The sequence below is a fragment of the Hemitrygon akajei genome, chromosome 12, assembly GCF_048418815.1.
Source record: "Hemitrygon akajei chromosome 12, sHemAka1.3, whole genome shotgun sequence".
NCBI classification, from domain to species: Eukaryota; Metazoa; Chordata; class Chondrichthyes; order Myliobatiformes; family Dasyatidae; genus Hemitrygon; species Hemitrygon akajei.
The window spans coordinates 43,542,559-43,558,521 of NC_133135.1; the positions used below are offsets into that span (position 1 = coordinate 43,542,559).

Below are 15,963 nucleotides of genomic sequence, written 5' to 3' on the forward strand. Positions count from 1 at the left end.
CACAATGGAAGAAGCTATAATGAAGGAACTGAAGATTCCACAATAGAAGCAGGATAATGCCAAAGGTACCACTAGACACAATTCTACCATTTAATAACATCATGGCTAATCCACAATCTCTACTCCATTTTGTAAACAAACCTGAAGATTTGCCAGGAATCTAAATTTCTATTAAATTTTAACTATACAGCAATCACACCCAAAAGCTTCTCAATTCACAGGATGAACTGAACTGCTGATTTGGAAAAGGCAATAGGTGAAGGTTTGTGTTTCATGATAAACTCTAGGTTGTGCTCCAATGTGGCAGTTTTGTCAAACTCATGTTCCCCTGACCTGAAACGCCTAATGATTAAATGCTGTCCGTTCTATTTACCTAGGGAGTTCTCCTCCATAATCCTCACCGCAGTTTATATTACAATCAAGCACTTGAGATACCTGATGATGCTGTCTCCAAACAAGAAACAGTCCATCCTGACTCATTTCAAATCACAGTCAGGGACTTTAACCAGGCTTGTTTGAAGAAATCCCTGCCCAATTAGCATCAACACATAACCTGCAGCACCAGAGGTCCCAACACACTAGACCACCATCATACTATTTACTGTTCTATGCCCACAGTGCATTTCAGTAAATCTGATCATGTGGCTATCCTTCTCCTCCCTGCGTACAGGCAGAAGCTAAAGAACAAAGCTGCAGAGATTAGGACAACAAAGAAGTGGTTGCAGGAGGCAGAAGAGTGGCTACGGGATTGTTTTGAGTCAGTGGATTGGGCCATGTTCAAATCTGTAGATCTGAATGAATACACAGTTGTCATAGACTTTATTAAAATAGTTTAGACGACTATGGCCCTACAAAATCATTCAGACTCTTCCCAACCAGAAGCCCTGGGTGAACTATGAGATCTGCAATCTGCTGATGGCCAGATCAAAGGCATCAAAGTCAGGTGACCAAGAAAGTTACAAAAGGTCCAGGCACGATCTCCAGAAAACCATCTCATGTACAAGGTGGCAATTCCAGACTGAACTTGAATCAAAGGAGGATGTTGAACAGTTGTGGCTGGACTTGAATGCTATCACCTCTTATAAAGTAAAATCAAGCGACCTAGGCAACCACAGGGTTTTACTTCCAGATGAGCTCAATACTTTCTACAAGCAACCTTCAAGAGGGTAGAACAACAAAAAGCATCCAGCCCAGACTAGGTAACTAGCAAAGTATTAAAGATCTGTGCTGATCACTGGCTGGAGTGTTCACTGAGTTCTTTAAGCTCTCGCTTCCGCAGTCTGAGGTATCCGCCTGCTTCAGACTTCACTTATACCAGTGATTAAGAAGAACATGGTAACCTAACTCAAGACTATCGTCCAGTAGCACTTACATCCTCTGTGATGATGTGTTCTGAGAGGTCAGTGATGAAACATATCAACTCCTGCCTGAGAAACCACTTGGATCTGCTTCAATTTGCTTACCGGCACAACAGGTCCCAGGAGGTGCTAAATCATTGGCTCTTCACTCAACCCTGGAATATCATGACAGTGAAGATGCATACATCAGGATGCTCTTTGCCAACTACAGCTCGGCATTCAACACCATCACCCTCTCAAAACTAATCAATAAGCTTTAAGACATTGGCTTCAATACCTCCTTGTGCAATCAGATCCTCGATTTCCACACTTGCAGACCACAGTCAGTTCAGATTGGCAACATCTGCTCCACAATCTCTATCAACACAGAAGCCACCACAAGACTGTGTGCTTAGCCCAACTCTACTTGCTTTACACTTGTGACTGTGTGGTTAAGCACAGCTTCAATGCCACATTAACTAATGATACCACTGTCGCAAACCGAGTCAAAGGTGTTGATGAACCAGTATAAAGGAGGGAGACTGAAAATCTGGCCAAGTGCTGTCACAACAACAACCTCTTACTCAGTGTCAGCAAGGCCAAAGAGCTGATTATTGACTCAGGAGGAGGAAACCAGAGGTCCATGGTCCAGTCCTCAATGGAAGATCAGAGGTGGAGTGGGTCAGCAAATTTAAATTCCTCAGTATCATTATTTCGGGGATCCTGACCTGGGCCCAGCATGCAAGCGCAATTATGAAGAAAGTACGGTAGCACCTCTACTTCCCTAGGAGTTTGCAAAGATTCAGCATGACATCTAAAATTCAGACAAACTTCTACAGATGTGTGGTGGACAGTATATTGACTAGTTGCATCACAGCCTGGTATGGAAACACCAATACTCATAAAACAGAAAATCCTACAATAAGTAGTGGATACAGCCCCGTCCATCACAGATAAAGCTCTCCCCACCATTGAGTACATCTACAGGAAATTGTTGCAGGAAAGCAGCATCCACCATCAGGGACCCCCACCACCCAGGTCATGCTCTCTTCTCACTACTGCAATTAAGAAGGTGGTACAGAATCCTCAGGACTCACACCACCAGATTCAAGTATAGTTATTAGCCCTTTAAACTAAAGGGAATAACTTCACTCAATTCCACTTATCCCATCATTGAAATATGTTTCCACAAACTATGGACTCAATTTCAAGGACTCTTCATCTCATGGTCTTGATATGTATTATTATTATTATTATTATTATTATTATTATATTACTCTTTTTCTTTTTGTATTTGCACAATTTGTTGTCTTTTGCACATTGGTTGAATGCCCAAATTGGTGAAGTTTTTCATTGATTCTATTATAGTTATTACTCTATCATGGATTTAAAGAGTATGCCTGCAAAGAAACGTATCTCAGGGTTGTATATTTACTTTGATAATACATTTACTTTGAACTTAAGTGATTGAACAGTGTTTCAGTAACTCTGAGTTTAGGGATTTATAAATGTTTGAATAATGCTGATATCCTAACAGGACAAAAGCTCTTTAAGTCAAAGAATTGGTATCAGAATGTAATTTTTGTTGTAACATAAACATCATAGATAAATAGCACACAAGAGATAACTGACAAGATAATCTTGCAATGTTTATTGAGCAATATTTCAGTTAAAGTATCTGCTCCTCAAATAATATCATGGGGTTAAATCCAGCTCAGAAAGCTGAGTGTATCAGTTTAAATTCTCTTCATAAGACAATGGCAATAACTGGCAATAATAGTTCTCTGGCAATAACTTTATATTTATTTTGGTACAGCATTAAAGTTGTAAAAGCAATGGAGTTGAGAGAGATGGATGGGCAGATGTAACACTTCTTCCATTTCCAGTGCCAAGAGGGTGATTAGTGGAGAGGGACGACTGGACAAGGGAATCGCAGAGGGAGTGATCAGTGTGGGAAGCGGAGTGTGTCGGGGGGGAGGGGGAGTGGGGTTAACCCATGTTGTCCAGAAGTGCAAAATGTGAAAAATCTCTTCCCTATCCTTGTGATAACTCCAATTATAGCATTCACTAGAATGATCAACCCTCCAAATACAATTAGTCCACTTAGAATGGAGTTCTAAATCACACTGCATTCTATATCTACCAAGTGAATGGTGAACATTGCAAGTTATTTATAAAGAGAAACTAAAAATCTGTCCTCTGTTCAAGACTAAATTATATTGTGCCCTTGAAAGAATACATAGAAACTACCACCTCATTATAAGGGTGAATTCGGGAATTCGCAAAATCATAAGTATAGAGCAAAACAGCCAGCTGCAAAAACATAGAAACACAGAAAACCTACAGCACAATACAGGTCCTGCAGCTCACAAAGCTGTGCCGAACATGTCCCTACCTTAGAGTTACCTCGGCTTATCCATAGCCCTCTATTTTTCTAAGCTCCGTGTATCCATCCAGGAGTCCCTTAAAAGACCCTATTGTTTCCGCCTCCACCACTGCTGCCAGCAGCCCATTCCACGCACTCACCACTCTCTGCGTAAAAAACTTACCCGACATCTCCTCTGTACCCAATTCCAAGCACCTTAAAACTATGCCCTCTTGTGCTAGCCATTTCAGCCCCGAGGAAGAGTCTCTGATTATCCACACGATCAATGCCTCTCATCATCTTATACAGCTCAATCAGGTCACCTCTCATCCTCTGTCGCTCCAAGGAGAACAGGCTGAGTTCACTCAACCTATTCTCATAAGACATGCTCCCCAATACAGGCAATATCCTTGTAAATCTCCTCTGCACCCTTGCTATGGTTTCCATGCCCTTCCTGTAGTGTAGAATTGGGCACAGTTCCTTCCTTTGAGCAAAGTGACAAAATAAACTGCATGTGATTAATAATCTGTAAAGTGTCATTATCATCTATTCAATATCAAGTTTCAACAATTAACAAGCAGAAAAAAAGAACAAGACGCTTACTGGACTGTAAACACCTAAATATTTTTCCTGTGGAGCATTATTTTCTTACCTGTATATTCTAAATTGTTCTTTTTCATCGGACGACCAAGAGGAATATTCTTCATCTGAAGGGAACTGAGCTTTGTGGAGCAGAACATCAACTAACTGAAAGTAAACAGGACGATAAACTTGTAGATATACAACCTGCTTCTCAGCTTCAAATGACATTATATCATCCTACAAGACAGACAAGAAAAAGATATACATTAATTAATAACTTCTAAAACGTATGAATTGGAATGAAATGGAACAATGCTAATGAATCTTCAGCACAACATGCAGGTTCCCCTTCGCTTTTCAAGGATAATTAGTACACATCTGAAATTGTAATTCATTCATTTAAAATAAATGCAAGGGGAAATAATTTCAGAAACTAATGATTTTTGTTGAGAATTACACTTCTGACATACAAACAGCTAAGTAGTTCTAATTTTAAAAACAGATCAAAGTAAACTTTCATTCTCTTTTTCATCTCAGTTACTTTCTACGCAGTCAACGGTGTTTGGAAACAATCAAATTTGTACCAAAAAGTGTCTTTTAGCTCTAGAGGATAGGAGTTTCTAGAAACATAAAATTAAACAAAAAATCATTATTTCCCTGTCAGATTGCAATGATGGAGTTCCACTCTATTAGGCTGAGGAATAGCCTAATAGAGTGGAAGTTAAATGTAGGTGTTTTTCCTAGTGTCTAAATGCCTAGTTTCTTAAATGCCCCTAACACAGCAGTCTCTAACATCACCCCTGACAGAACATTCCATGCACTCATCACTCTGTGTAAAAAACTTACCTCTGATATTCCCCTCCCCCATACTTCCTTCCAAAAGAGAAGACATACAACAAAGCAAAAACTTGTGGGAAGACAGAGGATTGGGAAGCTTTTAAAACCCTGCACAGAGCAACTAAAAAGTACAGATAAGATGAAATATGAAAGCAAACTAGCAAACAATATCAAAGTGGATAGTAAAAAGCTTTTTCAAGTATGTAAAACATAAACAAGAGATAAGGGTGGATAATGGATCGCTAGAAAATGAGGCCAGAGAAATAATGGTGGGGGACAAGGAGATGTCAGATGAACTAAACGAGTATTTTGCATCAGTCTTCACTGTGGAAGACACTAGCAGTGTGCCAGATGTTGAAGGGTATGAGGGAAAAGAAGTGAATGCAGTTACTATTACAAGGGAGAAGGTGCTCAAAAAGCTGAAAGACCTAAGGATACACAAGTTCCCAGACCAGATGAACTGCACCCTAGGGATCTGAAAGAGGAGGCAGTAGAGATTGTGGAGGCATTATTAATGATCTTTCAAAAATCATTGGACTCTGGTATGGTGCCAGAAGACTGGAAAATTGCAAATGTCACCCCACTCTTTAAGAAAGGAGGAAGGAGGCAGCAGAGAAGAAATTATAGACCAGTTAGCCTGACATCAGTGGTTACATAAGAACATAAGAAATAGGAATGGGAGTAGGCCACCTGGCCTATTGAGCCTGCTTTGCCATTCATTAAGATTATGGCTGATCTGGCCATGGACTCATCTCCACACACCTGTCTTTTCCACATAACTCTAAATTCCACGACTATGCAAAAATCTATCCAACCTTATCTTAAATATATTTACTGAGGTAGCCTCCACTGCTTCATTGAGCAGAGAATTCCACTATTCTGCACTCTCTGGGAAAAGCAGTTCCTCCTCATCTCCATCCTAAATTTACTCCCCAGAATCTAGAGGCTATGTCCCCTAGTCCTAGTCTCACCTACCAATGGAAACAACTTTCCTGTCTCTATTTTATCTACCCCTTTCATAATTTTATTTGTTTCTATAAGATCTCCTCTCATTCTTCTGAATTCCGGTGAGTACACTCCTAGGCGACTCAATCTATCCACATAGTCTAACCCCCTCATCTCCGGAATCAACCTGGTGAACCTCCTCAAATAACGAGAGCAGAACTGCACGCAGTACACCAGATGAGGCCTCACCAGTACCCTATACAGTTGCAGTATAACGTCATCTTTTAAATTCAATCTCTCTAGCAATGAAGGTCAAGATTCCATTTGCCTTCTTGATAGCCTGCTGCACCTGCAAACCAACCTTTTGTGATACATGAACAAGCACTCCCACGTCCTTCTACTCAGAGCACGGTGCAATAAAAGTTGTGTCCTCATACCTCTACTCCATTCTATCCCCCTTGACTTAGTCCCTTCCCAACTACATCCAACAACACTCCTCATGCTCTCAACCTCCCCAATAGCTTTCAATTCCCTGGCCCTTACTGCCTCATTTTCACCATGGGTGTCAAGTCCCTATATGCTTTCATTCCCCAAGAATAACGCCTTAAATCTCTATGCTTCTTTTTCAATAAAAAGCCAACCAGTTCCTCTCCACCACCACCTTCCCCTGTCTGACAGAACTGGTCCTCAACCTCAACAATTTTTCATTCGGCTCCTCCCACTTTTTCCAGACTTGAGGAGTAGCTATGGGCGCCCACATGGGCCGCAGTTATGCCTGCCTTTTCGCTGGCTACGTAGAACAGTTCATGTTCAAAGTCTTCTCCAGCAATGCTGCCCAGCACTTCAAGCAACACATACAAAATGCTGGAGGAACTCAGCAGGCCAGGCAGTATCTATGGAAAAAAGTACAGTTGAAGTTTCGGGCCGAAACCCTTTGGCACCTTCACCGACAGCGCTCCTCCATTTCCCAAACACCTGCACTCACACCATCTTCCTGCCATCCTAGCAGTGATGGAGATCCTCTTTTCCTTACATACCACCCCAAGACCTACTGCATACAATACATCATTCTCCACAATTTCCGTCATCTCCAAAGGGATCCTACCGCCAAACATATCTTTACCTCTCCACCTCTCTGCTTTCCGTAGGATCACTCCCTCTGTGATTCCCTTGTTCATTCATTCCTCCCTACTAATCTCACTGCCCCCCCCAGCACTTATTACTACAAGCAGCCTAAGTGACACACCTGCCCATTCACCTCCTCCCTCAACTCTATTCAGGGCCCGAAAAGACCTTTGAGGTGAGGCAACACTCCACCTGCGAATCTGCTGGGGTCGTCTGTTGTGTCCAGTGCTCCCGATGCAGTCTCGACGTTGGTGAGACCTTTGCAAATTTGGGATTGCTTTGTCAAGAATCTCTGTTCCATATGTCAAAAGCGGTAATTCCTGGTAACCACACATTTTAATTCCCATTCCCATTCCCATTCTGACACGTCAATCCATGGCCTCCTCTGGTGCCAAGGTGAGGCCATTCTCAGGGTGGAGGAGCAACACCTTATATTCTGTCTGGATAGCCTCCACCCTGATGGCATTGATATTGATTTCTCCTTCTGGCAAAAAAAAAATTCCCTTCCCACTCTCCTCTTCTTCTGTTCACCACTCAGGCCTCTTACCTCTTTCTCACTTACCTATTACCTCCCCCAGGTCCCCTCCTCCTTTCCCTTCTCCTATGATCCACACTCCTCTACTATCAGATTCCTTCATCTCCAGCCCTTTACCTTTCCTAACTACCTGGCTTCACCTATCACCTTCTAGCTATCCCCATTCCCTCCTCCCAACTTTAATTCTGGCATCTTACCCCTTCCTTTCCTATACTGAAGAAGGGTCTCAGCCCAAAACATCAACTGTCTATTCATTTCAATAGATGCTACCTGACCTGCTGAGTTCATCCAGCATTTTGTGTGTGTTGCTCTGGATTTCCAGGATCTGGAGAATTTCTCATGTTTATGGTTTTTAAAGTCTTACCACAAATCCTTAACTACTGCCAGTATACTGACTAAACTTCTAATGTTAATTTTATTTTGATAATTTTTATCTTTGTCATGCAAAATTAATAGCACTTCAAGATCCCTGTTATGTCACTTTCAACAATTGCTTATTATAAACTGTAACTATAACTTTTACAGTTCAAAATTAGAGCCTGATTTTGCAATCTCCTTTAGCAAAGAAAACACAAATTAAGAGATTTCAATTCCTTAGGTGAGGGTAGATCAGTAATGTACATATACAATTTAACTGGCAGCTTATTCGTATGTATCTCAGATACAAACACTTGCATAAATTGAACCATGACCTGGAGCTTTTCTCCCTGGAGCAAAGGAGGATGAGAGGTGACTTCATAGAGGTATATAAGATGATAAGAGGCACAGATCAAGTAAATAACCAGAGACTTTTTCCCCTCAGGGTTGAAATGGCGAATACGGGGGGGCATCATTTTAAATTGATTGGAAGAAAGAATCGGGGGGATGTCAGAGGTATGTTTGTTTGGGTTTTTTTTAGACAAAGAGTGGTGAGTACATGGAATGCCCGCCAGGGGAGCTGGTAGAGGAAGATACTTCAGAAGAGGCAATTAAGAAACTCGTACACCATAAGACATAGGATCAGAATTATTAGGCCCATCAAGTTTGCTCCACAATTACATCATGGCCGATTTATTATCCCTCTCAAATTCATTCTTCTGCCTTCTCCCTGTAACCTTTGACCCCCTGACTAATCAAGAACCTATCAACCTTCGCTTTAAATATACTCAAACTTGGTCTCCACAACAGTCAGTGGTAATGAATTCCACAGATTCATCACCCTCTGGCTAAAAAATTTCCTCCTCACTCTATTCTAAATGAACATCCCTCTATTCTGGGCTGTGCCCTCTGGTCCTAGACTCAACCACACCCAATCTATCTAGGCTTTTCAACAGTAAATTGGTTTCCATTAGAACCACCCCCCCCCCCCCCGCCAATCTTCAAAACTCTAGCAAGATCAGGCCCAGGGCTATCAAAAGTTCCTCATATGTCAATCCTTTCATTCCTGGAGTCATTCTCATGAACCTTCACTGGACTCTCTTCAATGCCGGCAAATCCTTTCTTAGATAAGGGACTTACAATACTCTTGAGTGTGGTCTGACCAATGCCTCATAAGCCTCAGTATCACATCCTTGCTCTAGTCCCCTCAAAGTGAATGCTAACATTGTATTTATCTTCATTACCACCAACTCAACCTTCAGTGCATCCACAAATCACTAGCTGCATAATACAGTGAAAGGTAAGAAATAACAGTTCACTGTGCAAAATTTCTAATTATTAATTCACTCAGGAGTGTGTATTTAATGAAAGGCATTTCAGAAAAAAAACGAATCTCACCAAGTGTCTTTGTATCAAAATGTGATAATTAAATATGGTGCACCTTTCCACTTTTTAATTATAGTTAAAAATCTGTACTCCAGATACACAAGGCACCAGTAATGAGTATATCACCAATTTCAAGCAGAAAGGCAATAATTAGAAATTCACCACAGTGATGTTATTTTTTACCTTTCCTGACTTGATGTGTAACAAATAACTTTTTTTTTTAATTGTTGTAACTGCACATAACCTGTGGAATAAGCAGAATTTTAAAATACAATGTAGTTTTAAACCCTGAACCAAAGAATGAAGAGCGTATGGGAAACTGATCATATCTTCAGGTTCACAGTAGTTACAAATAAGAGTGAAGAAAAACGAAATGCTAACTTTTTCTGGAAAAAGACAAATTTCAGCTGCATGAGAAAGATGATCCTGCCCAAGTAGATAGGAATCATGGACTTACCCATGAAGTAATAAATGAGCTATTGGAGGCCATTTATGAGGAAACAGTGGGAATACACATGAAACAAATACCCTTCCATTAAGCCTGAAGATTCACATTCAAAGTTTTAGGAACAGCTTCTTACTCTCTGCCATCAGATTTCTGAACAGACCACGAACACCACACTATTTACTCTCTTTTTGCACTAATTATTTTTATACCCATTTCTTATTGTGGTCTATAATAAAATGCATATACAGTATATTAAACTGTACTGCTGCTGCAAAACAACAAATTTCAAGACATATGTTAGAGATAATAAATCTGATTCTGATTTCAGAAGGTCTATTCTGCAGGGTTCTGAAGAAACATTTATAATCTAAAACTAAAAGCAAAACAATCTACATGCTGGCATTCTGAAACAAGTAAATGAAGAAATAATCAAGAGGTTAGGAAGCACACTAAGGTAGCTTTTAAAGAAAAGCAAAGTTGATTTTTCTTGTAAAATTCAAAACTCAAATACTTCTCTATACACAACAATGCAAAACCATGAGAAGAATCACACTATTCATTATTATGCAACAGCAGTTCACATGATATGTTTGGTTTATACAAGACCATAAGTATATTCATCATACCTGTAGAGTATACCAGAAGGTAAGGGTTAAAGAGCTGGTAGTTTCATTCACTGGGTAGTGACCTGGTATTCCTGTACAAAACATGATCATGTTGACAAGTGCAAGAAAGGTCTGCCAGTGCTCCACTTGCTCCAACAACGCTCTGCACAGAAAGCAAGCAGCTTTGGTTAAGAACATTATCAATAAACATAATTCAGAAGCGGCAAAAAAAAACAAAAAGGTAATTCACAGACTGTGAAAGCTTTACATTCACTGACTGTAATAGTAAATATTTTAAAACTGGTATTTTAACATCATTACCATTTGATTACTGATAGATGGTTCAGGTCTTGTTGCAACCAAACTGCTCAGTACAATAAAGCAATTTTATTTAAAAAGTGTTTTATACCAAATATATAGACCATCAGTAGGTTCACAGAAATTATCTACATATCTTTCCATATACATATTTTTAAAAAATTTACATTCAAATTTGCATAACAAAAAATATTGCTTTCCCTGTACAATCAACTGGACAATACAGTAATTAACTTTACCTAGTAGTAATCAACAAATTGACTGGGTAGGCTCTTGCCTCCAGCCCATACTCTTTATGTTATAAAGTTTACACTTTGTTATTTTTCCAATGGCCATGCTTTGATTAGTTTGAAAAATAAAACACGGAGTTTTACTCTCTTTTTGTCCCCAAACCTAACTACTCCCTCTTCAAATCTTTTAATTATCAAATTGATAAATTATTACTCTAGTTATTTTGGCAAAAGTTAATTCATTGGTTGAGGTGCTGATACATTTGCTTTATCTAGTGATAAAATTTCATCACACTGAAATACACATTGTACTTCATACTCCCAAAAACTCAGAATATTCCCAACATTTTCACATCAGCAGATCTGAAAGGGTTTCCCACTTAGACTACTTTTGTTTATTTAAACACAAATTCTCCCAAATGTTAAGACTTGTATAATAAGCTTGCCACTTGCTGGATTAAACAACATAGGAAGATGTGATGATACATATTTAAAAAGCTCTCTCTAAATATTTGAAACCCAAGCAATTACTTGTTCAAGAAAAGCAAAATTTAGTAGGTTTTAATTTTAGTTTCACATGATTATCCAGAAGATGAGCTGAATGCATTGTAATAACTGACAAAACAAGACTGAAATGTAAAAGGTAAATAACAATACTACAAAACCTTGAGTGATTTTCTCCAAGTGCCACAGCGATTCTGCAGATGCCATGTGATGTTTCCATATCTCCATTTTGGACAGCTTGTCTCAGCTGTTCCTGCAGCTGCAAGACTTGCGGGATCAGCTTTAGTAATGTGTTTACATATCTGTAGGTTCCCAAAAAGGAGCAAGCATTAAAACTAAGGAAGAGAAAATCCACCATGATATATGATAATATTTTGGTACTCAAATCTGGCAGATTCTAGGAGGAGTAGTCCACACATTCAAAATAGATAAATGAAAACAGGAACATTCAAATCAACTAATTCTCTTAAGTAGGATATACAGTCAAACTACTGATACAAAGTTTGATATTTATTTTTAGAATTTATCTACCAATAATATGCCAGTCCTCTGTAAACATCTAAACTACAAAAAGTAGGGCAAACTAGTAAAGCAAAACATTCAATCTGAAAGAGATGTGTCAGCAGCTTAGTATCTTACTGATGGCAGAACCCACAGAATGAACTCTGTCCAATGTTGTACTGAACTAATTAAATAAATCATTTAATGGCTAACTAATCACTTCTGCCTACACAATGTCCATACCCTTTCATTTTCCACACATTCATATACCTATCTAAATATCTCCTAAAAGTCTCTGATGTTACTGCCTCTTCCACCATCCTAGGCAGAACATTCCAGGTATCCATCACGCTCTGTGTAAAAAAACTTGCCCCTCATATCTCCTTTGAAATTACCTCCTTTCACCTTAAGTGCATGCCCTCTGGTACTATACATTTCAACCCTGTCCTACTCTATCTATACCTCTCATAATCTTATAAACCTCTATCAGATCTTCCCTCAGCCTCCACCGTTCCAGAGAAAAAAGTTTGTCCAACCTCTTATTTTAGCATGTCCTCTAATCCAGACAACTTCTTGGTAAACCTTTTCTCAACCCTCTCCAAAGCCTCAACATTCTTCCTATATTGAGGTGACAAGAACTGTTTGCAACACTCCAGATGCGGCCTAATTAGAGTTTTATAAAGCTGCAACATAACTTCCTGACTTTTGAATTCAACTAATAAAGGCAAGCATTCCATATCAACACACTGTTACGAACCCCGTAACTGGGTATCTTACCAGCAAAGATAGGAGTATCCGTTGAAGTCTGATGATACTATTTTTAACAGTATTTATTAGTAAAAATACACAAAAATAATATCAATGCAAATATACAGATAATATACAAAATCAATACTAAACCTAAAAGTGCGGGTATAATAATAATCAATAGGAAATAAGCTCTATCGTTGTCTAGGGTATAATGAATTGTCCGGTGGAAATATAAAGTTCAGTTCAGTTCATGCAGGCTGCGGTAGTTGCTGATCACTGTGTTGTAATTGTTGGAGAGAGAGAGAGAGAGAGAGAGAGAGAGAGAGTAACTTGCTGACTTTCATTTTACGATCTTGATCCGTCGATGCGTTGTTTTTGTGGCCATTCACGTATGACCCCCTCCGTCTTTTAGCTAGACCGTTCCGTGGAGGACTCGTCACCCAGGCAAGGGCGGACACAAACACAAGCCCCCACCAGTCTCGTAACGTCTCTCCTGGTGCGTCTGAGGGGTGTTCCCCAGACCCTACTTTTATCCCCACTCACGGGGTCTCAGGTGTCAATCAGGTTGGGATGATGCAATCCCTCAACCAGACCACTCTGGTTGCCCCCTGAGGGGTTTCAATGAATAGAACAGTACTCAATACACAATTCCTTCTTCAAGAGACAATAGCAGTAATCTCTCTCTTTGTCAATAGGAGACATTCCAATCTTTGTGTATCCCTGCGTTGTCTCTCTCTCATTACTGACATGAGCTGTTTATCTCTCTCATTTCCTGGGCATCAGACCCAAAATAATAGCGATTTTGCGATTCTCAAAAAGGGGAGGGGGGCAACTTTGCACCCTTCTGCCCATCAGAGTTGCTCCTCATTCGTAACAACACACAAAATGCTGGTGGAACGCAGCAGGCCAGGCAGCATCTATACGGAGAAGCACTGTCGACGTTTCAGGCCAAGAACCTTCGTCAGGACTCAAAGCATTCCATATGCCTTCTTAACCATCCCATCAACTTATGCAGCTACTTTCAGGGAGATAAGAACTTAGACTCATCAACAATTTTAAGGATCTTGCCCTTAACTGTGTGTTGCCTCTGTGCATTTGACCTACCAAAGCGCAACACCTCACATTTGGTCGGTTTAAGATCCATCCACCATTTCTCTGCCTATATCAGAAAATGATCTATATCCAGTTGTATTCTTTACCAGTGTTCTACACTATCCACGACACCATCATATCATCTGCAAACTTACTAACCCACCAAGCTACATTAAATACATGACAAACAGTGGAGGTTCCAGTACAGATCCTTGCCGAACACCACTAATCACAGAGTTCCAACTAGAGCAAGTCCTTTTGACTATTATTCTCTGTCTTTTAATGGTAAACCAGTTCTGAATAACGGCCAATTCACCTTGCACCAGATGCATCTTAATCTTCTGGGTGAGCCTCCCATGAGGGGCCTGCCTTACTAAAATCGATGTAAACAATATCAAAGTAAATAACATCCACAGCTCTACCTTCATGAAGCACCCTCGTCAACTCATCAAAATACTCAATCAAGTTAGTAAAACATGTCTTGCCCCACACAAAGCCATGCCAACTCTCCTTAATTAGGCCATGGTTTTCCAAATGTTCATAAATCCCATCCCTAGAATCCTCTCCAGTAACTTCTCTACCACCGATGTGAGACTCACCAGTCAATAGTTTCCAAAATTATCCCTGCTACACTTCTTGAATAATGGAACAATATTGGCTACTTGCCAGTCCTCTGGAACCTCACTATGGCACAAGAGGGCATGTAGATTTTGGTCAGGGCCCCAGTAATCTCTTCAATTGCCTCTCTCAATAACACGGGGCATATCCCATCAGGCCCTGGCAACTTACCCATCTCAATGTTCTTTAAGAGATTCACCACTACCTCTTCTTTAACCTCAAAGTGCCCTAGCATATCAATACGCTCAGTATGTCCCTCTCCTTGGTAAATACCAAAGTGCTCATTAAGGACCTCACTCACACCCTCCACATCCAAGCCCTTTCTACTCGAGTAGTCCTACTCTTTCCCTAGCTGTTTTCTTGCTCATAATGTATGCATAGAATTCCTTGGGATTCTCTTTAATCCCACCTGCCAATGACTTATCTTGGCCCCTCCTGGCTTTCCTAATTCCCTTCTTGAGTTCTTTTCTGGCTTCTTTATAATCCTCAAGGGCTCTATTTGATTCTGGCTTCCTAAGCTTTACATACTTCTTTCTCTTCTTCATTAAATTCATCACCTCCCTCGACATCCAAGGTTGTCTTACCTTGCCATCCTTCTCTTTCCTTCTTTCTGTCCTGTCTTCTGTGCATTTGGCCTTTAAACACCCTCCACGTGTCCAATGTGGACTTGCCTAAAAACAGCTGTTCCAAATTAACCCTCTCTAGTTCCAGCCTAATGGTCTCATAATTTACCCTGCTCCAATTTAACACTCTCCCACAAGGTCCATACTTAACCTTTATCTATAGCTATCTTAGACTTAAGGAGTTGTGTTCACTGTCCTGTAACTGTTCAACCACTGAAAGGTCAGTCACCTGGCCAGGTTCATTACCTAATACAAAATCTAGGACCACCTCTCCTCTTACATTGATCTCCTGGATGCACCTAACAGACTCTGACCATCTAAACTTCTTACACTCAGAAAGTCTCAGTTTATATTAGGGAAGGTGAAGCTCCTGGTGTTTTTAACACCATTCCTTAATCTGCCTGCCTACCTGTTCCTCAATGTCCCAGTGGCTAATGGAAGGTTTGTAGTATAATCCCTTCCTATTTTTGAGTTCTACCCACTCAGTGGATAAGCCCTCCATCTTGTCCCCTCTGAGTGCAGCTCTGTTGTCGAACTTGATTAGTAGTGCAACTCCCCAATTTCTTTTACCTTCCTCTCCACCTTTTCTAAAACATTGAAACCATGGGACATTAAGCACCCATTCCTGTCCCTCTCTCAATCAAGTCTCTGTAATGGCCACAACATCACTTACTGATGCATGTTCTAAATTCATCATCCTTACTCTGTTACGACTGTGCCCCAACTCTGAGGGGCCGAAGGGTACAAAGTAGCCCCCTCCTTTTTGAGAATCGCAAGATCGCTATTAATTCAGGTCTGGGACTCA

At 40.3% G+C, this 15,963-nt stretch overlaps 1 protein-coding gene across 2 annotated transcripts in view; it reads right to left on the bottom strand.

Moving 5' to 3' along the window:
• Window positions 1-15,963, bottom strand: part of ipo13b (importin 13b) — a 124,863-nt gene that overhangs the window by 73,969 nt on the left and 34,931 nt on the right. For both annotated transcript variants that reach the window (XM_073062987.1, XM_073062986.1), the window contains exons 3-5: window positions 11,736-11,876; window positions 10,544-10,685; window positions 4,355-4,521 (exon numbers count right to left, since the gene is read on the bottom strand). In XM_073062987.1, the coding sequence (XP_072919088.1) occupies window positions 4,355-4,521; window positions 10,544-10,685; window positions 11,736-11,876 (450 nt within the window). The remainder of the gene's footprint in view (window positions 1-4,354; window positions 4,522-10,543; window positions 10,686-11,735; window positions 11,877-15,963) is intronic.